Here is a 27,902-nt window from a genome sequence, read left to right as displayed (position 1 = left end):
ATGTATGGCACAGATATGCTGCTATTTCCAATGGGGGAGGAGAAGTGTGATGAAAGATATGTGAAATATTCCAATAAACATTCTCTATGTGCTTCCAGGCATGTAACTTTAACATATGGAGTGTGGCTTTGCATACTAAATTATAAAATGCATGTTGTCTTTGTGAATATGTAACTATTTACATTGCACAGTAAGTACTGAGCGTATGAATTTGACCTTATGTTTTTTTATTCCCTGCATCACAAAAAGAGATGTTATTCTCTATTCACTTTCATTGTATGGATGAGCAGCATCAATATTCTTAAGTTTTACTTAAATGGTGTTGCAGTTAAGTAAGAAAATCATACAAAAAAGGGAATAATGATTAAATAATGACTTAAGTATAATATTAAATAAGTATCAAATAAAACGATTAAGTATCTGTTATTTTCATATTTGAGTGAACTGTCCCTTTAAAACTATTCTTTCACTGCTTTGCAAGCGCCGGTATTTCCACTGGGAATTGGAAGTAATTTCTTTTTTCCAGAAGGAACTTTTAGAGATTTATTAGCAAAATATTTAGAAATCAAAATTTACAGTGCGTGGCTAGAGTCATTAGAACAAAAATTGCTTAACATCTTCTGGAATCGCTTTAAGATCGACATGTAATCTTAAACCAGAGTTAACCAAGACATTTCAGTGTTGGGCTTGCTCTTTTGAAAACGTTCACTTTTGCGGTAAATGATAATGGCTCCCTTTTTCTCTCTTCCTTTCCCTGACAACTTTGATGGTCTATTATATTTAATAAACAGTTTTAGTGCCGAAATAAATCAATTTCAGTAGTGCCTAATCCTCAACTCAAGCAGACTGTAAAGCCACAAGTTCTGGGGAAATGTTTGAGGTAACTAGTAATAGAACGCATATGTCACACAGACAGGGCCTTTGGGAACCCTGTATCTACACTGCTTAACTTCAAATGGTGAGGTTTTGAAAGCCAAAAGTGTCTCAGATGTGAAGCAGTTACCCTTCTTATTCAGTCAAACCTTCTTAAAAACAACTGTTGTGCACTTTAGTCACTCATAAAAATATTTGGACTCTTAAGGCACATTTAAAAATATAAAATCTCTGTTGTATTAGTCTTTTTTTATATATTAATTTGTTGCATTTCTTTTAAAAGTACAAATTTAACCCCCAAATCTGACATTAGCATTTTAATAACAGTTAAATTAAGATATTAAAGGTTTTGGAGCTAAAAAAGTTGGTTTAATAGAATGCAATTTCTATCAAAGGCAGTTTACAAATGCCACTTGTTTTGTTTTTTTCTAATGCATTTAAATGTATTTATTTAAAGTTTACTCTTTAAATAAAAACTTTGCTGTAGTTTTCCAGCAGGTTTGCCAGTAATTTACTGTAGATTTAAGATTTGTATATAACAAATTTTGTTTTTATCAAACTTGCCTAGTTCTTATAGTTTCTTTCATAAAACAAGACTAAATATCTTACGGTTACTTTTCTTGCTATGTGAATGTATCATAATTTATAAGGATTAAAAAAAAAAATACGAGAAGAAAACACAAAAATTCTTAGGAATAATGTCCTTTTTTGCCACGTCATAATGCCACGAGACCTCTTCTTGCTCATGTTGAATCTCAAAAGTGTTTTAATTTTGATTAAAACTCGAATTGAAAACAGTACTGATAGGAAAGTATTAAGTAGTAATTAAATGTACTGTAAGTTACTGGAAAATCTACTGTAAAACTACAGCAAAGTTTTACAGTGTAGCTTATGTAAAAATTCTTACATAATTCCCTTCTTATTTTTTTTTTTTTACATTTAATGTATCAGACAGACAGTAAATGCTCACTGTAATAGTTTGTTGTTTGTGTCAGGAAAATCAAACTGAATTTGGCCGGCCTCCGTTCCTGGGCTGTGGTACATAAACTTTGGGCATTCTGATTAACCAATTATCTTCTCATAGCCACTGTCATGTGTTCCAGCTGCATGTCTGAATTCATGTGGTGAAGATAGTTTACAAACTGTTGGGTCAGAGGTTTGCGCCTCAATGCTGCTCGATTTAACTGGAAAAACTCAAAGCTTCCTCTGGCAACGGCTCAATCGACCTCTGAATTACTTTGAAGATACAATTGCTCAATATGAAATGTGGACTTGGATGCACCAGGGACATTTTTATTTGAAAGCCCTGGTACCCATTCACTTTCATTGTGGAGAAAGTTATTCTGCTCTCTTTTTGTGCTCCACAGACGAAAGTCATAGAGATTTGGAACAACATGAGAAGACCGAACTATTCATTTTAGCTAATTTTAGCAATACAGTTACACAATTAAATGCAATGCATTATGCTTACATAAGCTCATTCTCCAAAGGCAATATCAATACAGTATCTTCCTAAATGTTTAAGCTGAGAAGGAAGCCATTTCCTGAACAGGCCTTATACTTTTCCAAAATGTTTTAATAATTTGACTGGTCTGTTTTGTATGGTCGGTTGTGCATCCCTTAGCAACTATGGAAATGTTGAGTTATTGCTGGGGAGCATCCAGGAGGTTAATGAGAAAGGGGTTGACCACTGGACTTTAAGATCTTTCCTTCTCATCCTCTGCGGTTTATTGTCATAAGTCTTTAGCATGTTAAAATGAGAGGAAAATGGGGCAAGAAGATATTTCTGTTGCCGAACAGCATGCAACAAAACATTTCTCCGCTTCCATAGTCGTGTAAACGGTTTCGCAAACAGTAGACCAGAGAGAAAGATACAGTTAGAGATATACAGTAAACACTACCCAAAATTAGACAATAATGCTTAAATGTTTTTGAAAAACGTAGCACCAAAGAACAAAAGTAATCTAATGCATTTATTGCCGAACGTTTGCTGGCTCTATAAAAACACAGCTGGACCGGCTTGATTTTTTGGGCCTTTGGGAATAAAAAAGTTCTTTTGAGAAGATCTTGAATATGTTTATCATGGCTATTTGTACATAATACAATGAGGCCAAAAGGATTGTGATCACTGTTGGGAAAGAGCTTTCGGATATGTTTTCGAATAGTTCTTCTTGGAATTGATATTTTTTACCCCTTCAGACCTAATTTTTTGCCTTTAATGGTTCAGTGTATGAAATCTAGCGTTTTGAGGTTTTGTATTGCAACTAATGGCTCTCTTCACCCTCCCTTTCATTACGGTGGCTGTCACAGAACTAAGATTTTGTTATGTTTTCGCTTCTTTGCTGAAGGAGTTAACGTATTTACAAAACTCGCTCTGGAGAGCAGTTTGTCCATTTAGGGCTACTGTAAAAACAACATGGCGAACTCCATGTAAGGGGACCCGCTGCGTATGTAGATAGAAATAGCTCATTCTAAGGTAATAACAACACTATATAACGCTTCACTATGAAAGGTCTTTATACACCTCATAGTTATGTATATCATATTGCATTTCTATCAGTATAGATCCACAAGTTACACATAGCATCTTGAATTAAAAAACATGTGATGTCCATTCCAATGGATGCAGTGTATGAAGGGGTTTAAACTAACCAAGGTGAATGAACATCTAAGGTAACACCCATGCTCTAAATAATCACCTGAACAATTCTAATATGGTGCATACAGGGATGCATCAATATGACCGGCCCCGTACAGCACTTCTTAAGACTCATTGACCACATGATCCCTGCTTTAAGCAATAGGCCAAGAATTTATTGTGGCCTGCCATGTTAGCTGATTAGCGTAGCATTCGATGTTTCGAGCCTTTGATGTTTCATGCCCCAGATTTTGTTCCCAACCCCTGACATACTGTACATGTTAATCTCATTAATCCCTTTTATAAAGACCAAACAAATAGCATAAATGCATGCAATTTAAAGCTGAAATCTTAACTTTTGCCTCTCTATCGCCATCTCTGTTTGAAACGCAAAAGTACAGGGTTACTTGAAATACTTATTTGAAGTCAGATGATGGTAAATTTGTGTGTTGACAGATTAATGTATACCTCATTAATATAAAATTACCGTTGTGAATTGTGGTAAGGATACAATATTGAGCACTGAGTTTTGTTTGCTTTTAAGCCAACAAATGTAAACTGTAAATGCAACTTTTTAATGTGTGTGAAATAGGAAGAGTTCAAGACTCAATAAAACCGGAAACAGTGTTTTTTCTTTATTCAGCCATTTTTATGGTTTATTGTGCTTTTAAATGTTCAGGCCTTAAAACTTGATCAGCAGAGATCTTAAAAAGCCTTTAATCATTTAATTAGTCTTATTTAATCACTTAAATCCACTCACATCTGATGCCGTAGCGATCTTAATCCCCCGCAGATGTTATGCTTGAGTAACTTTACCATATGTCCGAATGCTTTACATTTAAACGCGTATGGGGCAGATTAGCGAACAGACTCGTACAGTAGGAAAAACTTCCTGTTATATGATGTCACCAATCAAATACACTTGTCTGTTTTTATTTTCGTGCCATGGTATTATACGTTTGCATTGCTATGAATTAGCGTTACGATCAACATTTTATGGGTACTCACCTAAAAGCATCTGGCAGGAGCGGTATTGTGCTACTCACTAAAATGAGTAAATAAAAAGAGAAAATAAGACATCAAGCAGGGAGGACATGCTTACATGCTGTTAATGTTTCCTGTTTATGTGGGCTGGGAAGAATAACTTAGTTTGATGAGCCCATATGTTCACCAGTGCAGCAGAAGGTGAGGAGATGTCGGCCACATTTGATGTGGAAATGAGAATGTTGGTGTGGTCCAAGTTCTAAATGTCACTCGGAGATGAACTAAGGACGTGTGACAGTGTTGATGACACTAATGATGACCATGATTTTATTTTTACATGTGTCGTCTAAGCGTAAAAGATATGATGGACCCAGCCATTACATAAACTCTCTCTGACATACATTTAGTTACTGAACAGACTCTTAATGGTGTAGTATATGTTGAGTAGATTTGGATAGGTGGGAAAAAAAGAGCACTGAGCTTTAACAGAATAAGGGGAAAGCTATCGCCCAGTTTGGATGAACTGGATAAATGGACAATCTTTTTCCAAACAGCAGAGAGAGATGTTTAAGGGAGTGGTCCTGGACAATGGGGATTGTCTTTCAGATGTGATGTTTCTCTTTTAAACATCTCATTCTTCAGTGTTTTATAATCATTCTAGAATGGCAACATTCTCTGGAAACATTTTTTTACATCAGCAATGTTCTTGTAGTCAGGGTCACTTTGGGGAAAAATCTGTAAATGCCAAAAATATTATCTAATTCACTATCTTTTATATTGATTAACTATAACAAATCACATAATATAGAACTGCATCTTTGGCAATCCGAGTCCTTTTCTGATCCTGTCTTCCTCTCTCTGCTGCTCTCCCTCTCTCTATTTCAAGTTTATATCTTTATATACTAGTATAAGAAAGGCATCAAATAAAAGGCCAAGATATGTATAACTTGAAAAAGGAGAGAAACTCAAAACGGCAGATAGCAAAGATAAATTGTCTGCTTGTTTGCGTTTGTGCTCTGTGCGGCATGCTGAGAAGTGAGTCACTATCTCTAGTCTAATCTGGGGCAGGAGTTTGGCAGGAGGCAAGCAGAAGATGGAGTCCAGGTATTTGCCTCTGAGGCATCTTCCTATTGTCAGGAACCCTCTCTTTAGTCTCCAGACCAAAAGATCCCAGAATGCACTGCAGTGGTCACAACTTTACAGCGTACCGTAGTGCAGAAGCATGCTGACCACGCCTTAAAAGGAAAAAGACTCTTCAGTGGTGCCTTGAGTGAGTATAGTGTGTAGGTTGAGATCAAAAGGACTTATAATGTAAACTTCTAGGCAATTTCAAACATTCTTTTAGACAAATACTGCAATATGTTGTACTTATAAAAATATGTTAAATTTGCTAACTCATTTTAAAGTGGCCTAGTGTAAAACCATATCAAATGTTTAACAGTCAGTTCAAATAACTGATTTGATTGTGCCTAAAAGTTTATGGCAGCAAAAATCACAGAGTACAGCGACAAAATATGATATAATTTATTTATTTATCATTATTTTTTAATAATATATTTGTTAACTATATTATAATCTATATATATTATTATATTTAATACAGTGACTGAACATTGGGAAGTTCTAGGGCCTTGAACCGTCTAAAACAAAAACATAACTTAAATAAATTTGCTATGGTTGATTTCTTTGCAAAAGTGTCAACAGAAAAGCTGCACTTATAGGTTTCCAAAAGATCCTTTGTCTTTGTTTTCATAAAGAACCTTAACATCCACATAAACTGTCGTGATTCCGCTATCATGTCATGTTTATTCTTGTTCTTGGAGCGGAGTCATGGCATAGCCGTAGGGTTTTGTGTGAGAAAGTCATGGCTTGGTTTATATGACTTGTCATGCTATTTCTCGTGTCTCGTCAGTGTTTCCCGCCATCTCGTTTCCTTGTTACCTTCCCATTAGTGTTTCATCCCCAGCACCTATTCCTGGTTAATAATCCTTTGTCTGTCTCCCCTTTAAAATATCCTTGTGTTCATTGTCCTGTGCTCGTTCATTGTGCTTGTATCACTCCTTGTTCCTGTCTTTGTAGTGTGCTTTGAGATTGCTCTTGTCTACCTTGTTGCTTTATGTATTTCGTTCCAGAGTACTGTGATCTTGTCCGTGTCAAGTAAGTCTAGCTTAGTTAGTGTTAGATTTTTGTCAAGTGTTGTTTTCTTCGTCTAGTTAGTCTGTGTTCTTCTTTTGTTCATAGTTTATCCCAGTCTTGTTTTCCCCATCCTGGGTTTTGTTTTGTCTTTTAGTAGTGTCTTTTTGTATAATAAATATCTGTTTACCCCATACCATCGTCTCGCCTTGTCTGCCTGCAATTGGTTTCTCCTGCCATGTCTTCCCAGACAAACCATGACATAAACAGTCTGTTGGACAAAAGGTTCTCTGTAGTAGAAAAAGCTTTATTACAAGGAAATAATGAAATGGTTCTTTGACCTATATGAATAAAGGTTATTTAGTACTAAGGTTATTTTGTGGAATGGTTATTTTGACTAAAAGGAACCAAAATGGTCCTATTGTGCTGAGTATTTTCAAGAGTTGTTAAATCATTATTTACACATGTTAATGAAGGACCCAAAAGGCTCCCCTTTTGTTAAATCCCTCTTACGTCAGATTTGTAAATACCCAAGTGCCGCCCAGGGCAGGTTTTAACAGCACATGTATGTCACATTGCATTCTACGTAATGGAGTCTGTTATCCTTCTCATAAACAAGTAGACACATATGGTTAAAATGCAATTAGATTAATTTGTTGCTTGGGACAATTTATATTTAGCCTGACCCGGCAGATAATTTCCCGCAAGGGACAGTAACAATGGACGTGACTTAAGCTGGTTATTTTGTAATGGATAATTAGAGTGGGGTTGTTTCCGATTAGCTCCTCATGTTACACAGGCGGACCGTTGCCTTGTTTCCGTGCTGATTCAATTACAGCTGTGAGCCATAGTTCTGCAGCTGAGCTTTCAGCTCAATATTGGCCAATAGGGTTTTAGTAGTTTTCTTGCTTTAATAGAAGCTCAAAGGGATACTTCACCCAAAAAATGTATTCAGGCATTATTAACTCACCCTCATGTCTTTCAAACCTGAATTATTTCTGAGAGATATATTTTACGATATTTTTAGGAATGTTGGTAACCAAACAACGTCTGTGTCTCTTGACTTGCATTGGTTTTGTGTCTATACAAAAGTGAATGAGTAGCCCATTGTTCGGTTACCAACATTCTTCAAAATATCTTCTTTTGTGTTCTGCGCAAGAAAGAAAGTCATACAGGGTGAGTAAATGACAGATTTTTTGTTTTTGGGTGAACTATTGCTTAAATGTACCATTTCTCTAGGTACCAAAAACCTTTTATTTCTTCCTAGAAATACTTGAGATGTTGGACTAGTCTTGAGCTACTAAAACATGATATTTGTACTTAAAACAAGGACATCCTCAGGTTAAACGTCAAAGATAAATCACTCATAAATGCAGATACACTTGGCATGTTGTTCCCTCCAGGACAAAACCAAGGATAACAAAGACAATGTTTGTGTTGTTTACGCAAGATTGTTCACAAAAGCTCAGTGTCCTTGAGGCAGTGGTCCAAAGCTCATTGTGGAGAACTGGTTCTACTCGACGCTGATCCTGTTCCTGACGCATCTCTACATGTGTATGTTGAAAGACTGATGTTAAATGTTTATCCCTTTTTAGTCAATACAATTTCTTGCATACTTTAAGTCTGCTAAATGCATTTAATTTCAAAACCACACATCCTCAAAGTGTAAAAAAGGGCCTTATTTAATGGTTTTCTTTAGTGCAAATATGCATCTGTGAAAAAAAGATATGCATCTGTTTTATTCATTCTTGTGCATTGAGACTCTCTAAAGAACATATGTTAAAACTATATCATTACAGACCTACTGTAGGCTTACTTCTTTATCAACCCTGCAATGTTTTTTAAGAGGATGAGGTGATCCCAAGGGCAAAAAAGCCTGTAAAGGCAATATTTAATCTTTTCTGATATATGCTTTATGAAGGTATTGTGTCCCATCAGCGCAATATAATGTTTCCTCAAATTCAATTAAAATGTCCAACATCCAACTGAACTTAAACCCAGAGCATTCCTGTTGACTTCTCACCAGTTTCAACAGCTTAGCAACTTACCAGCACTGCTATTCTCATTAGGTCAGGTAAGAGATATGTGTGACTATAGCTATGACAGCTTTTCCAGAACATTATCAAATGTCTGAAGCAGACCGATGGATGTAGAAGGTATTGTCAGGTATTTGGAGACAGAGACTTTTATGTCCACAATTTTGCAGTGGGTTCAGATGTTGCACATTCAGTTTATATGGTTCAAATTATTATTTGTGACCACCCGTACTGTATTTTTGTAGCAATAGCCCATACATGTATAGGTCAAAATTTAAATTTTTCTTTTATGGCAAAAATCATTAGGATATTAAGAAAAGATAACGTTCCATGAAGAAACTTGGTCAATTTCCTACAGTAAATGTACCAAAAATGTATTTTGATGCGGCAAAATCGCTAACTAAAATGGGCCGGAAACATGCCTACAGACATCGCTCCCTGCTGCCCGCTCTTTGGGAACTACCCACTCAAGCTTGGTATCTACTGTATGTACGGCTTAGAATTTCTGGTTCATCTTTCCTCCACAACATCATACCAGCGGTGAGCCAATAAAGAGCGTTAAAACCTGCTTCTTGTTAACAACAGCCTCTGATGCACATCTTTAAGGGCTATTTTCTCAATAGTTCGATCTTTGGCACCCTCTGATTCCAGATTTTTTAATAGTCATATCTTGTTCAAATATTGTCCTATTATTTATTAGCTTTCAGATGGTGTATAAATGTCAATTTAAAAAAAATGACCCTTATGACTGGGTTCGTGGTCTAGGGTCACTCTAAAAAATGCTGTTGTAGCAGCTCACTACAATCAGTGTAATAAAAGTCATCACTTTTTATTTTCAAAGAGTCAAAGAGTCAAAGTCTTATTGGGTCAAAGAGGGATAAACCCAGCTTTTGGGTTAAATTAACCAACAAAAAGTTTATTTTTGACCCTACAATGGGTCAAAACAACTCAGCATTGATTAATTTACAATCCATTGGCTGGGTTTGTCCATTTTTGATCAACCACTCGGTTGAAAATAACTTATATAAAACATACTAAGAGTATATGTTTTGCAGATTTCGGCGAACAAGTGTTACTTAAAAAATGGTTTTGATTAAAATGAAACGGATGCAAAGCCACACAATTAGAACCAAGGTAACAATTCTTGTTGTTTCCCGGATACACCAAAAACCTGTGAACATTCTGAGTTGTCTACTGTTAATAGAGTCATCTGGTTCTAATATTCAATGCACGTTGTATATTCAGTGTTCAGCACAGTTGCCAAAAGCATTTAATACTAGATCCAGCGCAGACCCGCTCTACAGATGAAAGATATTGCAGAGGAGGTACAGTACCGGGGTTCCAGGACCTATTGTGTTTCAACATTACATCAACACTAAAGTAAAACTTATGTCATCTCTGTGTCTGACTCGAAGTATCTTTGCCAAACTCACTACAGCGTTAAAGATGCTATTCATCCCATTTTTATTCCCCAAACACAGCTGTCTCATAAACAACATCTCCATATGGTTTGTTTTGGATCAACTTTGACTTTTCCCAGAAAGATTGCATTTTGTTCGTAAGTTCCCTGTGGACTGAAATTTGCACTTTTGGCAAAGTCCACTGTTCTGAAACGGTTTCCACATATGTTGCAGGTGCTGTGGTATAAGAAGTTTTAGAAAAATAATAGATTTACAGTTCTTTATTTACAAAGTATATATAAATCTATACTTTCTGAAGCCTGGCGGGTTTATAGTTCTATATAGTTTAGTAGTCCTATACTGCTACAATGTTTAGTGTATGTTTTAATTGTATTTAGAGGTGTGCGAATAATATTTTGTTGGTTGAGTTGACCACTTTTGGGTCGAAGAGCTTTTAAATAGTTAAATATTTAATCATAAAATTATATTGCTGCTGTCCTTCTGAAACACTGTATCTCTGTGTTTCATTGTCCTTTGGAAGAAATATCTAACAAATAAAAGGATTAAAAAGATGATAAACTTTGACAACACAATATTTTATCATTTAAAAGTTTCAGACGACAGGGACGAATTTAATTGAATTATTTTAAGTAAAATTCCCAAAACCTAATTTTTGGTTTACGCCATATGCCATTCAAATCTTGCAGAAGACAAGTGTGTCCTTATTTGTGCTCCATCAAGACCTGTCCCCAAATCAGTTCACGAGATCACAAGGTCACTGTGAGACCCGTCTTGACATGCTTTACTCCCATTGCAAAGCAAAGTACACATAAGCTGTCTTCCAAAACCTGACAAACAACTCTTTATGGCAGGATACTAATTCAAATAAAACCTCAACACATTTTTACTTTATAAATTCAAAGTATTTTTACTACTGACCTTACTTTTTCTTTCAATTTTTTCGAACTAGGTTTTGGAACAATGAAATACTCCTGAAAAGGACCCATATGTCCATATAGATTCTAAGACGGACTGCATCAATGCTGGTTCCTTTTAACTGATTTTTAACCAGCATTCCATGATGACCTGCATGACTGAAAACCTTCAGAGACAGTTGGCAGGCATTTAAAACCTGAAACTGGTAAGGGAATATGAGGGAACGTCAAGAAAAACAGCACATTATAGAAACCAGCTGTTTTAACCTCAGGTGGAGACAATGTGGGCTCTCCGATTGGGGTCAACGGCAAAGGGCCACAGACCTAATAAAATGAAACGAATGGATAACTAAGTACAGTTGCTTTCAACTGAATTTCACATGATGCCTCATGTGGGCATGTGGAACGGTACTCACACATGAGCAAACAAACATGCATATGTCTACGCATATATGCACATGACCATAGGCGAGCCCAAATATATGCACGGTTTCCGACACATTTTGTGAGTGTGTGAACATTCATGGTTTTGAAACATACGTTGAAAGAGTCACAACCTTGATTGAAGTGGGTTTGAAGGTTAATGGTCCAAAAGTCTGGGATCAAATTGAAAATCTAGGGCATTCTTTATGTAAGTCATTCTAATGTAAAAGACGTTTTCCGGATTTTGTACAATCTTGTTGCGTCCATACAAACTTGAAATACAAAAGAGACTTTTGGACCTCACTGTATATCATATTATTCTGAAACCTCGTGGACTATCTCCTTTTTTTTTGCCCTTAATCATTTTTATTAGTCACATATACCAAATTATCAAATATCTGAACAATAACAAATTGTCAACTTTGACAACACAGTAATCATTTAAAAAGTTTTTTTTTCAATTTCCTAAAAAACAGTACATACTGTATGTGGTTTCAAAAGGACATTGACAATATGCAACCTCTGTGTTTACAATAAACAGAAATATGAATATGATAATATATAAAAATGCTTTAGGAAATAAGAACTAGCTTTACCATATCATGTTTCACTCATTGCCTTTTACAATCATAATAGGATGAAAGTGTATCTCAAAAAAGCAATTAGTCTTTGCAAGATCCCACAACCCCGCATTGCCCTCATGGACTTGTCTTATTGTCACTATATCAGAGCGGTGTTGACTGCAGTATGGCTGTGCTCCAAAGCTACAAATAAAACCCTCATGTATTGAAAATGTAGATTTTCTGTCCCTGCATCAGTCGAACAAAGAACAGAGATTACAACCCTAAACTTTATAGACAGTGAATTTAATATACGGGATCTTTTCAAGAAGCTTTCTTTCAACTGACGGCGTCTTGAAAAGTTTTTTGGGGGGGTTGAATTTGTTTAAAGTGGGAGCTTTCCACAGGTATTCATCCTCTTAGCTATGTGTTGCGAACGAAAATGACAAGTTGATCAAGAATAGTAAAAGCGGTATTCATGTAAAACTTGAACTTTCCAATGCTTTTCTAAGCAATTAAAGGGATAGTTTGCCTAAGTATGAAAACCATGTCATAATTTACTGAGTTTAATGTCCTTCAATACCCGCTGATGTTTAGCAAAACGTATGTATTATGTAAATGATGACATTATTTTGGGAAGAATCCCATTCATGTCCAAGAAATCATGAAAGGATTTCAGAGGATTTAAAGCAATTGATTTTCAATCATTTAAATTGTCTGAATGTTATTTAAAAATAATAAAAAGCACTCAAAGATTTTCTGTTTTCAATAAAGAAGGGGTCAGCATACTGATGCCAGCTAACCAAAAATGTTGTCTCAAAATTAATTTTATACTGTATTTTCAGTATGAAAAGATGTAATACATGTATTTTGATTAGGGCATTCAAAATCCACTAGACGTTCCAAGCTCTTGGTATCTTATAATGTTTTAAACTGTCAAAACAACTAAAAAGTTAGCTAAATCACTAATATTAAACAAGTGTCTCATTTGACTTTAAACTGTATTAAATGAAAAGGGCAATAGATGTAGAAGGGTGGGGTGACATCTGGGCTAAGACGGAGCAAATGTAGAGCGTGAGAAATGGTTCAGTAACCCCCAATTCAGCCTGAAATCTAAGAACCGGATCAAGTCTTAAATGGAACAGTTGATTTTTATTTTTAACGTAGCATAGCTTGATGGAAGTCATTTGAGTCCTGTGCCACAGCCAACAAATAAACACTTTCCTAATTTACAAAGAATATGTTAAGTAAATGCACAATTGTTTACTTTGCACGTTTAATGTTACAACGATCTTTTTCAAGTAATGATGTGTATCTAAACTCTGCATTCGTAATGTAATTATCTGGTCGCATTACGTATTGGAAGACTAACTTTGAGATGGTTAAATCAAGGTCAAGGCATAAATAATACTGCATCAAGGTTAATGTTTTCCTGGCTTAACGTTACACTCAAGTTCTCCCCTGTCAGATTCTTGACAGTTTTCCAGTGAAAATGTGGGACAAATGAAGATTAATGAAGGAGAGCTGTACTTGTATACAGTTCGGCCAAAAATGATGATTCTGTCATTATTTACTCACCCTTCTGTCATTCTGAACAAATTTGACTTCTTTCCTTCCAGATGAAAGAAAAGTGCACTATAATACACTAACATGTGCACTCATTTTGTACTTACAAAAATGTTTTTAGTACTTCTGAAGATAAACTTAAGAATGTCTAACTGTGCTATTTTGAGACACCATGAATAAGTATAAAAAATATATTTGGTTATATTAAGTAGTATATTAAGTGTATTAAACGTGTGAAAAATCAGCACATTTACTTATTAAAAGTAGTTATTATTAATATTCAGGTCACCATTTACTTCCATTGTATGAAATAGGAGCTCTTTAATTCCTTTACACGAACAACGTTTTTGATGTTGCAGACTTTTTAATTTTAAGGTTAGCGAATAGGGAAAAAATTTGCTAAATTTGCCCATGCTGATTCAATATCTATGACCTCTTTGATGTAACAATTAGATTACTTAAATCTTCTTTCAGCGCTAATATCAAATCACAGGGCAGTCACTTGTTTCTCTGAACTGCCCACTTTCTCCCATCAGATGACAAGAGAAAGGTTTGGACTTTATGCCTGATTGCAATTTGCGTGTTCCATTTTTCTCTATTCTTTAGTTTTCCCCGGAGTCTCTTATGAACTTGAAGGAACTGTTATTTAATTAAGCACATGTGGTTCAGATTGCTCCAATTACAACCCAACAATGGAGTTTGATTTTGCCGAATATATTGATGAAAGAATTTTCTATCTTCAGACTTCTTAAAAAGAAGAGAAATGGACACTGCTCACAAAACTAGTTTAGCCTCGAACCAAAGGCCTTCCTTCAATGCACGCTGTCAGTGACCCAGTCTTTGGATCTCATCATTTACAATTCAAATGCTTTTATGACAATGGTGCTTCCTACCGTGATGGAAAATTGTCTTTATTTAAATGAGCTCCAGGTTTCTTTACACACAAAATACACTCAACAAATACACATTTTTAGGCACATCATACGCTCACAAGCTTCTATTTACTGCATTTAGAGAACCGTTCAAACAGACGATTATTTGCCCCTAAACAGCATCATTGGCCACTCATGCAGACTGGAAGTATGTGAAGAATAATAAGCTTTTGGGCTTCTAGGGTTTGAGATTTAAGCTTGTTTGAGTTTCTCAGCTGTTCTGTATAATAACATACACACACACACAGATTTGTCTTTATTTACTTTTGGGCGTTTAGCAGATGCTTTCATCGGATTTACAAAAGTGAAGAGAAAAATGAAGCGATTCAACTTAGTGGCATACTTAGGAAAAGTGCTACAAAGACCCAACAATTGTTAGAGAAATACACACAGAAAAGGGAGAGTTAATGAAATGTATGTAAAATGTATTAATAATATTTTCATTATTAATATTTAAAGCGCTAAATAAATAAAACGCTTTCCTGTATTTCCCTTTGGATAAAAGCGTCTGCCAAATGCATAGAAAATGTAAAAATATAATATTGTTCAAATATAATAAGAATATTATATTATTATCTTCATCATAAAACACACACACAAATAATTACCCAGAAACTATCATTAAAATATTATTTTTTACAATAATAATAATTATTTCTGGGTGATTCTTTTTCAGTGTATTTTTAAAAGAGAATTAAGTGTTATACAGTAACTGATGATATTATCCAAAAAGCATTTGCACATTTAAGCTAGTATTTCAAATGTATGTTATAAACAAAATATTGAACCAAGTGGAATTTGAGGACATGAAAACATCTATTTCTTTATATATAAGCCCTAACAAACTGTGTAATGTCTTAGGTGTTTCGTACGCTTAAATAACATTTTCTTTTACATTTTACAAAGACACGCATGTATTTGTAAGTGCGCCTTCGAATGTTTCTACTAAACTTATTTAGAACAAGTTACCTTGTCGCGTGCGCATCTCCTCCGATCGTTACGGTACCCAAATGTGAAGCACTTCTCTCCCCCATAGGAAGTCTCAGGCAATTAGATCAGTCAGTAGAAGTGCTCGTACTCTACACAGTTGCTCCGAGCTCTTCTAATGACTTAAACCCCTGTTATTCTGCGGGCGCCCTGCTTCTGTTGGATTTTACTTTCACAAAAATGGGATTCGAGTTGGATCGTTTTAACGGTGCCGTGGACCCGGACTTCAAATGCAACTTGTGCAATAAAGTTTTGGAGGACCCGCTCACTACCCCGTGCGGTCACGTCTTCTGCGCCGGCTGCGTGCTGCCGTGGGTCGTGCAGCAGAGCAGCTGCCCCGTCAAATGCCAACGGATCTCCACCAAAGAGCTCAACCACGTTCTTCCTCTCAAAAACTTAATATTAAAGTTAGAAATCAAATGTGACAATCACTCGCGGGGCTGCGAGAAGATCGTCAAGCTGCAGCATCTGGCGGAGCACGCGGAGATGTGCGATTATTCCCCTGCCAAATGTAGGAATAAAGGATGCAACGAGGTACTGAACCTTAAAGATATGGATGCACACATGCGCGAGTCCTGCGATTACAGAGCGGTCGGTATATGCGAGAGCGGATGCGGATTGATGCTCACGCACAAGGAGCAAAAGTTAAACAACCACTGCTGTTTGAAAGCCCTAAGAGTGCACAACGGTGCGCTGCAGGGGAAAGTGGTCAGCCTTGATAAGGAGCTGAAAAAACAAGCCCTTAAGTCGGGTAAAAGAGAGAAATCGCTCCTGGCTCAGCTGTCAGCGGTGCATAACGAGCTTCAGATGACTGCGCTGAAATACCAGAAGAAGTTCACTGAATACAGCGCCAGAATTGACTCGCTGTCCAAGAGTCTTTCTCCGTCGTGTAAGGTAGGACTTTTAATGATGCTAACATTATAGTTCCTTAGAAAGTTGCTAACCATATTTTCTTAAAATACGAAATGTATGGCAACTTTGTGTTAGCCACTGACATGATACGTCATATCGATAGAGCTAAATAAAAGTGTCTTGAACTGTTTGAAGATGAATGTGTTTATATTTGTGTAAATAATCGTGGTCTCTATGGTATTTGGGCGGATCGTTGCTGCGATAAGTTGTGTTGCACTCTTATCATGGCGAGATTTCGGTAACTTGAAGTTGACACAAAGATTTGTTTCGGTAATATTTGCCTTCTAGGACCAGTTGAATGTGCTTTTAATCCTTATGGAACACTACTCAATCGCTGTAATATTATTGACTTAGATTTAGTGAGACATTTTGTTGAGATTAGAGCCTGATGATACTACACAACCCAGTGATAATAATGTGAACGCTTCGGTCAGGTCATAGAGAAGTTTGTGATTGGTCGCCGGCGTGTGACGTGGATTCCGCCGATAACCGTGAAAGACGCGACGCGCTCACCTGAGGTGTAAACAGGCCTGATATGCAGTGCATATGTTCTGCGTTGTTTCAGCAAAGAACAATTAGGTAAATATTATGGTCAAATAGTTCTGGCTTTACAATTTTTTTACAAAAAATGTCCGACTTTAACAATAAAATAGAAACTCGATGAGTACATTCTAGCTTTTTTGTCATAGTACAAAGCTTTAGTTCTTCTAGTTCATAGAATATCATGAAGATATCATGATACTGAAACATGTGCTGAGAACACAATAGAAACCATCACCTTAATTCTAATGGATGTAATGGTATACTGGGAATTGGGTTTTAGGCCGATGGAAACTGTTTGGCTCTTTGTGTCTCTACTGGTGGTAATGTGTTAATACTGGCAGCTACAAACCAATAGAACGCCATTACATCTTACTGAAAAGGCACAAAACACACCACAAAATGATTTTTTTAATGTGGTTTTAATAGTAAACGGCTGATGTTTTAACGTATTTGTAATAGAGTTTATCATTTTTTGTCTTATTATCATGGTACTGCTGTAATACTTGTTCAAAAACATGGTAATATTATGGTAATGCCATGATATTATATGTTACACATGGCAAAAAATGCTTTTGTTACTGCTATATGTTCCATAAGAGATGTGAGATTCTTCGGCCTGTGTTAGCTGTAACATGTTCTCACCTCAGGACACGATCATTGAAAATTGCAGTCTCTACAGAATGAGACAGATAACCTTACTCAACCGCTCTATAGGGAAGCACACAATCTTAAATCTCCCACTGAGTGAACATGTTTACGGGCCCCAAATGATGTACCAGTGACTGCCTTCCTGTTGGGGAATGTAGTCTCTCTCTTGTTATTCCCATCACATGGTTCATCGGTCAAGTGAGTTAAGGCGGCTGCGGAGCTGGAGAAAGGAGGGTGATGATGGGGAGCTTACAAATGCAGGATCGGACCTGTCTGCTGAACGCTGGCCTGTTGATCCAGCTGCTCTCAAGGAAAAAGTGACACCACTTAGATTTGGTATCAATTCTGGAGCATGTCTGCATCAAGCATTTTTTTACTTTAGTTAGTTCCAGTCCTTGAATATGAATAACTATGGCAAAAGACTGCCATATTTATTTTAAGGGGTGTCAATACCTTCTATGGACATTGTTTCTCATGGAATTATGAGCTTTGTTCCTATGACCTGCTTCTGTATGGTGCATTCCTCAGTTGGAGACATCCGTTGCATACACCCAGCAAAGATAGTAAAGGGGACACTGTACGTGCCACTGATGTCTGTATTATATTTAGACACTGTATGCTGTGGCACACAGAAATGACAGCTGCGTTCGTGTTTTTCAGCAGGAGATAAAAAGCTGACACCATTCGGTTCTACGCGTTCCGACGTTCATCTGTTGAGAGAGCTGTTTGGTGCAAATGTATTAATACATGCCACCAATGAACAGGGAACAAGGCCTTAACCCTTAAAGCCACCGGTCAATTGACAGCTCCTGTCCCGAGATGCTTTAAGCTCTCAAGAATGATGTAGATAGCAGGACATGTTTTAATGACTCTAACAGGTGCACCTCCGTACTTGTGCTCGTACACCACTTTTGGTAACAGTTAAATGTAAAGCCTAATACCTGGGGATAATTTAAGACCTCGGGCTAAAAACTACACACACGTCCTGAAGATTCAGTTATGAAATGCCTGCAGCTTAGATGTTCAGATGAGTTCAATTTCTAGATGGGAATTCAGTGTTTGGTTTGGATCTTTATGGATTTTTTTCTATTGTATGTTTTAAATTCAAGACAGCTATGTCTAAAATAGTGGGTCTTAAGAGGCTTTATTCCCAAAGGCAAAAAAAAATGTCAGTTTTTCTGATCCGTTCATGTTTTTGTCTGAACATAACCACATAAAATCATATGTTTTCAGACAAGATCCAAACCGCATCCATATGCGGTTTGAAATCTTATTAAAATCTTATTTTTTTGGAATGTGCCTCAGTTTAAACAGGCAGGTCTGAAAAGACATGACAAATGAATATTATGCAAAGTGCAATATTGTCATCTGTAGTTAAAAAATCTGTAGTTTCCAGATACTGTCATATTCAGTCACTATACTCATATAGTAAACTCTGTTTTGGTGACTATGTAGTGAATAAATGAAAGCGGTTTTGTATTCAGTAAATGCATAAATGCTTAAAATATTTTCTGAGATGAAACCAAATCAGTTTGTGTCCAATGTGAACAAAACTTTAACTGTTGTCTCTTTTTTTTAGGGTGGAGAGACCAAAAATGTCACCGTTATTCTCCGTCGGGAGTCTGGATCTTTAGGATTCAATATTGTTGGAGGAAGACCATGTACAGTAAGTCTAGATTTGCATCTTCTTTGGGCTCCCTTTGATCTTCTGTTTCGACAGTGGACATTTCTCTGCATTACACATGGGAAGAACAATGCCTCGCACAGTTTTTAAATGACCTACTGTATAATTACAAGCAGAACAAAAATACAACACAGAACTCTTGATAAACTGCACAGTATCGCTATAGCATTGACAAATGAATGATGTGTGGTGTTGCTTCAGAACAAAAAATTAAAGAAAGCAGTATACAGTATACACTGGCCACTTAGGTCCACCCTAGTCGTTGTGGTGTCCATATCAGTGTGAATGAGGACCAAACCCTTTCTGATGTGGTTGTATGTGGTTTGTCTAAAATAGAAATGTGACGCAGTTTAGAACCCCAAACCGGACCATTGCAGTGAAACCTTCTGGAGGGGAAACTATTAAAACAGCAACGTTTCCAAGACATTTTCGAAGATCCAGATGTAGCCTCGACACAAATTTTGAAAGGTTTAGTATTGGACAAGTTTCTGCTAACATGAGTAGAAGAGGTCAGACACTAATAAGTGTTACACAAATGGCGATGTCTCTGAGCAACTGTACAACTACTTCAACCTGGCCATGACCCCTCTCTAGCAAATGGTTGACATGGCACCTGACCTGTCTGCTTAAAAGACCAAAGCTCTGTTTAAAACCTATTAAGCTGCCTACCTAGGCTTCATTGTAAGGTATTATAGGCATACTTAAAATAAAGAGCCCAGCAAAACACAGCAAAATTGCTAAGTTTTACAATGGTTAAAATTAAAGGAGGCATATGACCTAAAACGAATATATAGTTTGTTAAAGATGTAATGCAATGTGTTAACATAATTTAAGGTTAAAAAAGCTTTATTTTCCACATTCTGTGCATGTTTGTGTCTACTCTTTCCCCCGCCTCTCTGAAACGCGCAGATTACATACAGAGCTCATCGCTCTAAAAACAAGGTGTGCTATGATTGGCCAGTTAACCAGTGCGTAATGATTGGTCAAATACTCCAAGTGTTTGAGGGAAATGTAACGCCTCTTACCATATTTGAAACATCAGGATTCAAAGCAATGGTACTGACAGGTATGCCCACCTTACTTGCGTATACATTTGGGCGGTCTTAGTCAAATTATACCACGAACGGACGTAGATTTGTGGGGGTGTGGTTACACAAGGTGTTTCAGGCAGGTATGAGTAAATAAGTAAAATAATTGCAATTTTACGTGTCTAATACATGCATGGGCAACTTATAACACACCTAAGACACTGAAAAACATGTATTTGCGCCATATGAACCCTTTAAAATTAGCATAGCATGTATTGTTTCTGGAAAAGTCTATATCAGATAATGGTTTCAGTTCTGCCCTCGTAGTTTGCTGCATACTGTACGTGGGCATCATAGTACAGTCAGGTCTGGAATAACCAAGTGATTCTTGGGGATGTAATGCTGTGGTAAACAAGGATGTTGTTGCTTTTGTGATATGGGAAGTGGAAAGGATTTTTATAGTAATTAACTACAGAGTTCACAGTTGGACTTCCTGTGGTTTCCCAAGCATTCCATTAAAAATTACAGCACAGTGTCGCACAACATGGCGCAGGGTTAATGTGGTTTGATGTGGTTCAATCAACATTTTGCTGTAGGCTTTGCTGTTACCTTCCTGTCCTGGTTATATTTTTATACAAGGAATGCTGAATAGTTTCCCACATGTATTTTTTACTTTTCAGTCACACGTTAGCAGCTAAAACGTTTTACGAACTCAATATTTGACAGTGTCTTTACAGTAGAGCTACACAACCTGCAAACCTTGTGCACCTGCAAACAATTAACAGTTGTTTTGAATGTTTTGTCTTAAAGGGAGAAGGTGTTAAAGTAGTGATCTTGCGTAATCTTATTTGTCCCTGTATTATTTAACAAGTCAGCTGTACATCTGCGTATATATATCCTATTTTGCCAGTTTTGTTTTTATTTTATTTTTCTCCATTTGGTCCGGATTTATTTTATTGGTCTGACTTTTCTGACTTGCTGTTGGATTGCAGGATAATAAAGATGGCACTTCAAATGAAGGAATCTTTGTGTCGAAGATTGTGGAGAACGGCCCGGCGGACAAGGAAGGGGGATTGCAGATCCATGACAGGATAATGGAGGTAAAAGCCTGTGTTTTAAGCCTTACTGCGTGACATGCAACGTTTTCTTGGCAGAAGTATTTTTCCGGTGCACGCCGATAGCAGAATTCTGTGATGCAATCGCAGCCAGAAGGAGCTTATTAGATGTTCAAATTAAAGATGCAGAGCTGGATTGGAACTGTGAGGTTTTGCTTGGATGGAGTTTGATCATCGTCGCTGTTGCTGTTATAAACTCAGATTTACATGGAAGAGTTTTTTTTGTGTTTGCCTTGTAGTGGAATGTGTAACAAACCAGAGCAGAAAATCACCATTTGGTTGTTCAATGTAATTTGGTAAATGTCGTTTACTGACATGTGAAGGAATCCTTCCTGGCTGGCAATGGGTCAAAATGTTCTCTCTTACCCCTGAACAACATCTGACTGTTTTTAAAAGGCCAAGCTTTCCCGGTGCTCACTTTTGACGGTGTATAGAAACCCAGTTGTACAAAGGTTACTTGTATAGCTGCAGGAATGTGTAACAACGGATGCATTGAATTCGTTGTAGCGTGTTATAAATATGGCCTTGGGCTTTATGATTGTTTAGCCAAGTTTATGTAAATATTTTCATTCATAGGAATGGCCGATTTCACGTCAACCCTTCAGCAAATTTTCCCCCCCTTGAGATTAATTGTCAGCATTACTTTTTAGTCGTAAAATTAATTAGTGGTTTGAAATTAATATGTGCAGTATTTCATGTTTTCAAGGGAAGAAAAGGAAGTATACTAGGTTTTAAGAGCAGCCACATGTGGTGCACTAAACATAAGTGTCTTAAATCCCGCTGGTCGTACAGATATGCTGTAAGCCCTTGAGACAATGGATAGATTGAACTTCCAAAGGCGACAGTAATGCAGTCGGCGCCTAGTGACTCAAGACCAGTAAACTGGCACTGTTGGAGGACGTATGAGAACCAGATTGGGTAAAGCGTGACTTACTTGGGGAAAAGTGTATTTAGCGTGACAACTGCTGCTTTACGTTGAAATTTGAGCGATCCTTGCAGTTTTTGTAGACGTCATCTACATTTCTGCTTTTCTATCGGTATAACAATACATCGATATTCGAGAAGGGTTATCAGTGACAGTACTACTTTCTTTAACAAAAGAAATATATGTTGCTCTAGGATGGCACAAGACCTAGAAAGTCATTTTTTCTTTTTCGTTTTAATAATTAGGGTGAGTCAGCATTCGTTCAAGAGGTTGGAAGCAGTACATGAGGTACTGAGCCCTAGGTCAATCTATTGAATAACAGTATTTACAGTTAAAAACTTCCCACCCAGTGCAGTTAGTTTGGATCATATGTACATGCGAATAACGTTTCCTTTAGGTGATTTATTGACACTTTGTAAAACTATGTTAATAATCTTTCCATCATATAAAAGGCTATAATGATGCTTTATCTCTGGTTGACACCTGAGGTCATGTAGTGCTTTTTAAGACAGAAACATGAATTATAGTTTTCGTTAGGGCCTTAGGTGGTATCACATATTTAATTATGTTGACTTGAGAAATGACTTTCTGTAGAAATCTAATCATAGGGGAAGACTTAATACAAAATGGGTGGAGCAGTTTGGTTGCTATTGTGATCTTCTTTGCACGCATCTAAGCCAACACCATGTAGTCCCATCCTTTACAGTCATGTGGACTGGAGAGCCCTCTAAATCCAAACACTCCCATTTGCGTTTTCCATCCATCATTTGGATTATCCTCTCATCTCCTCTTTTGCAAATGGTTCCATATGTATTCTTTGGCAGTTGCAGATGAGTGCTGTGATGTAGCTGTCCTGTTGAGGTTTAGCACCTTTAACCTATTTTTTAGATAGGTACTTCGTAGGCTTTAATATATTATGAAAATATAATAATAATAACATAAATAGTATATAGACTTTGCAAGATGTAAACACTGGTTCAGAAGCATTTCTGGTTTCATTTTTTTTTGTTAAATCTCAAAGATATTTGATATGAACATTTTGATTTGGTTATTAATGTTCTGTTGGTTGTATTTTGTTCAAACGTTTGTTTAGTGTTCAAAAAAATTAAAGGGTAAGTTTTTTGGCAAGCGTTGGATCAGCATTGTTTACGTTTTGGAAGTGGTCTTTATGTTAAAAATATGTAAATATTAGAAAAGAACACCTTAGTGACTTTTGAATGAGCATGCACTGCTCACATTTCTTTCAAAACCGTGAAAAATATTCTTCATCAAACACAGATGAGTCCATTTCATGCTGTTTACCATTCACACGAGACCCACACGGATGACTAACTTTCACTGATTTGCGTCATCATCCAAGCAAGTGCGTGTCCTAGCGGTGCATGCGAATTTGTGTCATAGGGTGACCGGGGCCATCGCGGTAGTCAACATGCCTTACGCACATGTTTCTGACAGCAGCTGGGCTGAGTGAATCACTGACAGAACACAAGAAATTTCTGCCAGCAACACGCTGTAGGGATCATCTGGCTCTTATGAACGTGCTTGAATATATTTTACTGCCCGACTTTATATGAAGAAAAATATTTAATTGCTTACATCTTACTGCGAGTGAATCTGGAAAGTCAAAAAGCGTTTCACCGTCTTATCCTTAAAGAGGTTTTATGCGTCTATGTCGCACATCCATAAAGATCTAAAATCTTTACGTAGACGTCTGAAGGCGAAGCGTCATGGCAGATGTTCTCGTTCAGTTCTAGAGAGGCAAGTTTGAATGATTCTGGGAATGAATAGTGGCCTTGTTCAGCAGAGACATTTATTTAGTAATAAAAAAGATGTTAAATGGTGCCGTGTTTGCTCTCCACACTCTTTCGAACCTTTTCGCACATAGCTTGCAGTCGTGATCGCCTGCGAAGGTTTGATATATGGTGGATTCGGATTTAACACAAGGCTTGTGGTAAAGAAACATCTTTATGCCAGACGGCTGCCTTAAAAAGTGATTACGTTTTTACAGCTTTGGGTTGCCTTGAACAAAATTGCTGTCTTGTATTTGGATTTTTCAAAAACGTTTTTTTTATGTAATGCTAATTTTGCTATGGTTAAGAGATTGGGCCAAAGCTACAGAAATATTGACCTATAAATAGCTGATTTATAGATTATAGACAAAACAGTCTAAACGATACAAGAGCTAATTCTTCATACAGTTTTATGTTTACTTCAAATTCAAGATTAGTCTGAACCTAGTGCCTGAAAACCATAAGTGATTCTTTTTTATTGCATTTCCATTAGAACACCAAGGAATTACCATGTCTCTTGATGTCCAAGTGTAGATCAGGTCTGTTCAGAAGAGCATTGGAGGTGTTGGGGTAGGAAGAGGTCATGGATATAGACTGGGGTTGTAAATGTCACCTTGTAAAAGCCTGCAAACAGACTAAGGTCAGAGGTTGAACAACAACCAGACTTTAAAAAAAGCACCACTGTGTTTGCCATCTGAAAGAAAGATCTGTGAAGGAAGAGCACCGACATTAACAGAAGTGTTGTTCATATCCAACATGTCAAATGTCTCTTAAGCAGTACAATGCAATGTACAGTAATATAGCTTGTGAATCGAGTAGATCTTAAGGATATAAAGATTGTCATTTGTTTTGACTTCTCCAGTGACATCATTTTAAGTTACATTGTGAATATAATAAAGCACTTTTTATTTGCTGTTTTATAATCTCTTAAAGGGCACACTCATCAGATGAGTACTCAGTTTATTCAATTGATTTTTTGTTAGTATGTGTGTACCCTGGGAATTGAAACCATGACAGGAACACCCATTATATCAGGAGTTTTCTACTAACACTTTTGGTTTCTTATCACTATCTATATAGCTGTGAGGTTACCCACAGTGCGCCACTTAACACCCAACGGTGCCTTCAGTTATTTCAGTGTGCGCTCGCTATTAAATGTGGCGTTAAATGGCGTGAGGGGTGAGTGGCAACATGAATAGACTGGTAGCTTCAAAAGATATGTGAAGAGTCTTGAGGGGATGGGGCCCAACACTTGCATGTGGATGACTCCTCAGTTCTTTCAAACCGGGGGTTGTTAGCATTCTTGTCTATTCGTGACAAAAAAGAAGCTAGTTGATCAGACAGCTCTAATGTAGGCCAGAGGTCCAAAACATGCAAGAAATGTGCAGTTGGTTTTATAAGGATGTCCTAAATGTTTGAAAGGTCATTCGGAGGAAGAGGTTTAGAGTTTAAATGGAGTGCTTTTGATGGTTTGGACGTTTTTTGCATTTGTTTGTTTTACATATGTAATTCTCATTATTCGCATTGAAGATTTTAATTACATTCACAGTGCTTTATTACAGCATTTTATTTTAAATACTGCACATAACTTTTGTAACCAAGTACTGTAATACAATTGTATATTCTAATCTGAATGTTATGTACAAAAATACTACCATGATTCATTAAAACATACCTGACAGTACTATTAAATTATATTTCATCACAGTAATGAGAATTGTGTGTAATTGTGTTCTTGATGGTTCAAAAATATATTTTATACAAAAATATGTTGTTTTGTTATGTCCTGATTCCCTGAGGTGTAAGTCAGTAGATTTAACATTGAAAAACCACTTTAATGGAGCCAATATGACCTCTATTGAAAAGGACATTAACCTTAATCCACCCCCCTTTGGACTTTATGGCCAACTTGGACATTTTTGAAGCCGGAGGCCCCATTCTTATAAGAAGTTTTCCCAAGGGAGACAAAGTCATGTCAAAGCAGCATGGGGCCCCAGAGTCAAGTCTCTACCCTCATCTCCTCACAACTAAGATGTCACAACACTTGTCATCTGTAGTGAGGAATGTCACAAGCTTCTCGTGTTATTTTTGACTTAGAATCAGGGAGGTGTCACATGTTATTCGGCATCTTATTGCAAGAAGCAGGCCTTTGTCGAGGACTTTATTAGATTTGTGCTTCTGTCTCTATTCTGGACCAGTTGAACAGACAACTTAGTGGAGATGGCCGAGACTGCCAAAGCCAATGGAATTAATGCACTTTGGTCCCATTTCTGTTTTGTAAGGCCGCAAGTGGATGGACAGCCGTGCGGCAAGTGCGTGCTTGCATGCCTGTGTTAGGGAAAGGAAGGTAATGCTGGACAAGGTTGCCTTTAGGATTGTAATAACTAGTAACTTGTATTGTTTATACAAAGGCAAATGCCAAAAGCAGGGTGGCCGAAATAATGCCAGAGTAATGCAACTTAATGATGACTAATGAGGCGTACACAAAATTGCTAACAAATACTTTTCTACATTATTAACTCAAGTCATACAATTATACATACAGTTTCTTTTAGGAGAGGGGAAGGACTGCGAACTGGGACTGCACATGTTGCGCAACGTGTCAATGTGCAGCCACTTGATTGTTGGCATCGACAAAATTTTCAATTTTTCGTTATGAAGGAAATGTTCTTTGTCTGTTTACAAGGCAGTCGGAAGAGCTAGTGAATGTGTTGACTGATATATTGCTAATGGTCAGTTAAAAGGTATAGTTCACCTAAAAACGAAAATTCTGTCATTATTTTCACACCTTCTTGTCATTTCAAAACTGTATGACTTTCTTCTGCAGAACACAAAAGATATTTTGAAGGATGTTGGTAACCGAACCGACATTGCATTGGTTTTGTGTCCCTACAATAGAAGTGGATGGGTACCACTGTTGTTCGGTAACCAACATTTATCAAAATATCTATTTCTTAATGATGACACAGTTTTCATTTTTTGGGTGAACTATCCCTTTAAAACCAAAATGCAGATCTGCGAAGCTGTTATCAATAAAAGCACTTAAAATCTGTCTTAGCCTACTACCGTAAATTTGTCTTGTGTTTTGTTCTGCAACCTTTTCTGCTTTTATGAATGTCAGTGGTATTATTTCTAGCCTTTAAGGGGGTTTTGACAGAGAAAGGGCAGGTGTCATTAAACCTAATTGTCTTTCCAATCAATCAGCAGTCTTGTGTAAACACGTCAGTAAGAACAATCTCAGGTTGCCCTGCCAGCTGCTTTCACAGTCAGACCCCGTTAACCACGCAAGCCGCCCACCCTTAAAGCCTCCCTAATGAACTACCCTCAATTAAACGCTAATAGGCTGATTAGCAGAACTACAGTCGTGAGGTAATAGCCAGTCGTTTCCTTCTAGTTCCCCTCTTTAATGCAGGCCAGACCCTGGGTCTGTTAATCACGGCCCGCTCTCAGTGCACCCAGCAGGACCCTGCAAAACGTTGCCTGTCTGTGTCATGAAACTGTGGTAGATGTTGAAAAAGAACAGTCTGCTTTAAGGCTCAGGATTTCTTCAGCCATCTGGAATGCAAGACGCAATCCAAGAGAAATCGTTGACTTGCGACCCTTCAACTTGTGGCTTTGTAACTGTAAATCAGTAGGAATAGGAGAATCATTATTAAGTTATTATTCATAAAAGGAATTTAGAAATTTATAGTGGCAGAATATCTCAGTATACTTTAAGAAACTGTTGTTTATCAGAGATTTTCGCCAAATATGGTATAACGGAGTCAAGATCATTTATGAAGCCGTCTAT

General features: G+C 37.1%; 1 protein-coding gene across 1 annotated transcript in view; it reads left to right on the top strand.

The window, feature by feature from the left end:
- Positions 1–15,554: 15,554 nt before the first annotated feature.
- The window catches only part of pdzrn3b (PDZ domain containing RING finger 3b), a 73,901-nt gene continuing 61,553 nt past the window's right edge, over positions 15,555–27,902 (top strand). Inside the window, exons 1-3 of the mRNA XM_056751309.1 lie at positions 15,555–16,361; positions 19,150–19,236; positions 21,275–21,382. Of these exons, the coding sequence (XP_056607287.1) occupies positions 15,648–16,361; positions 19,150–19,236; positions 21,275–21,382 (909 nt within the window). The 5' untranslated portion in view covers positions 15,555–15,647. The remainder of the gene's footprint in view (positions 16,362–19,149; positions 19,237–21,274; positions 21,383–27,902) is intronic.

This window comes from Triplophysa dalaica, chromosome 6, assembly GCF_015846415.1.
Source record: "Triplophysa dalaica isolate WHDGS20190420 chromosome 6, ASM1584641v1, whole genome shotgun sequence".
In the NCBI taxonomy this organism is placed as follows: domain Eukaryota; kingdom Metazoa; phylum Chordata; class Actinopteri; order Cypriniformes; family Nemacheilidae; genus Triplophysa; species Triplophysa dalaica.
Note: the sequence above shows the minus strand (reverse complement) of the source record. Positions and strands in the feature narration are given on the sequence as shown.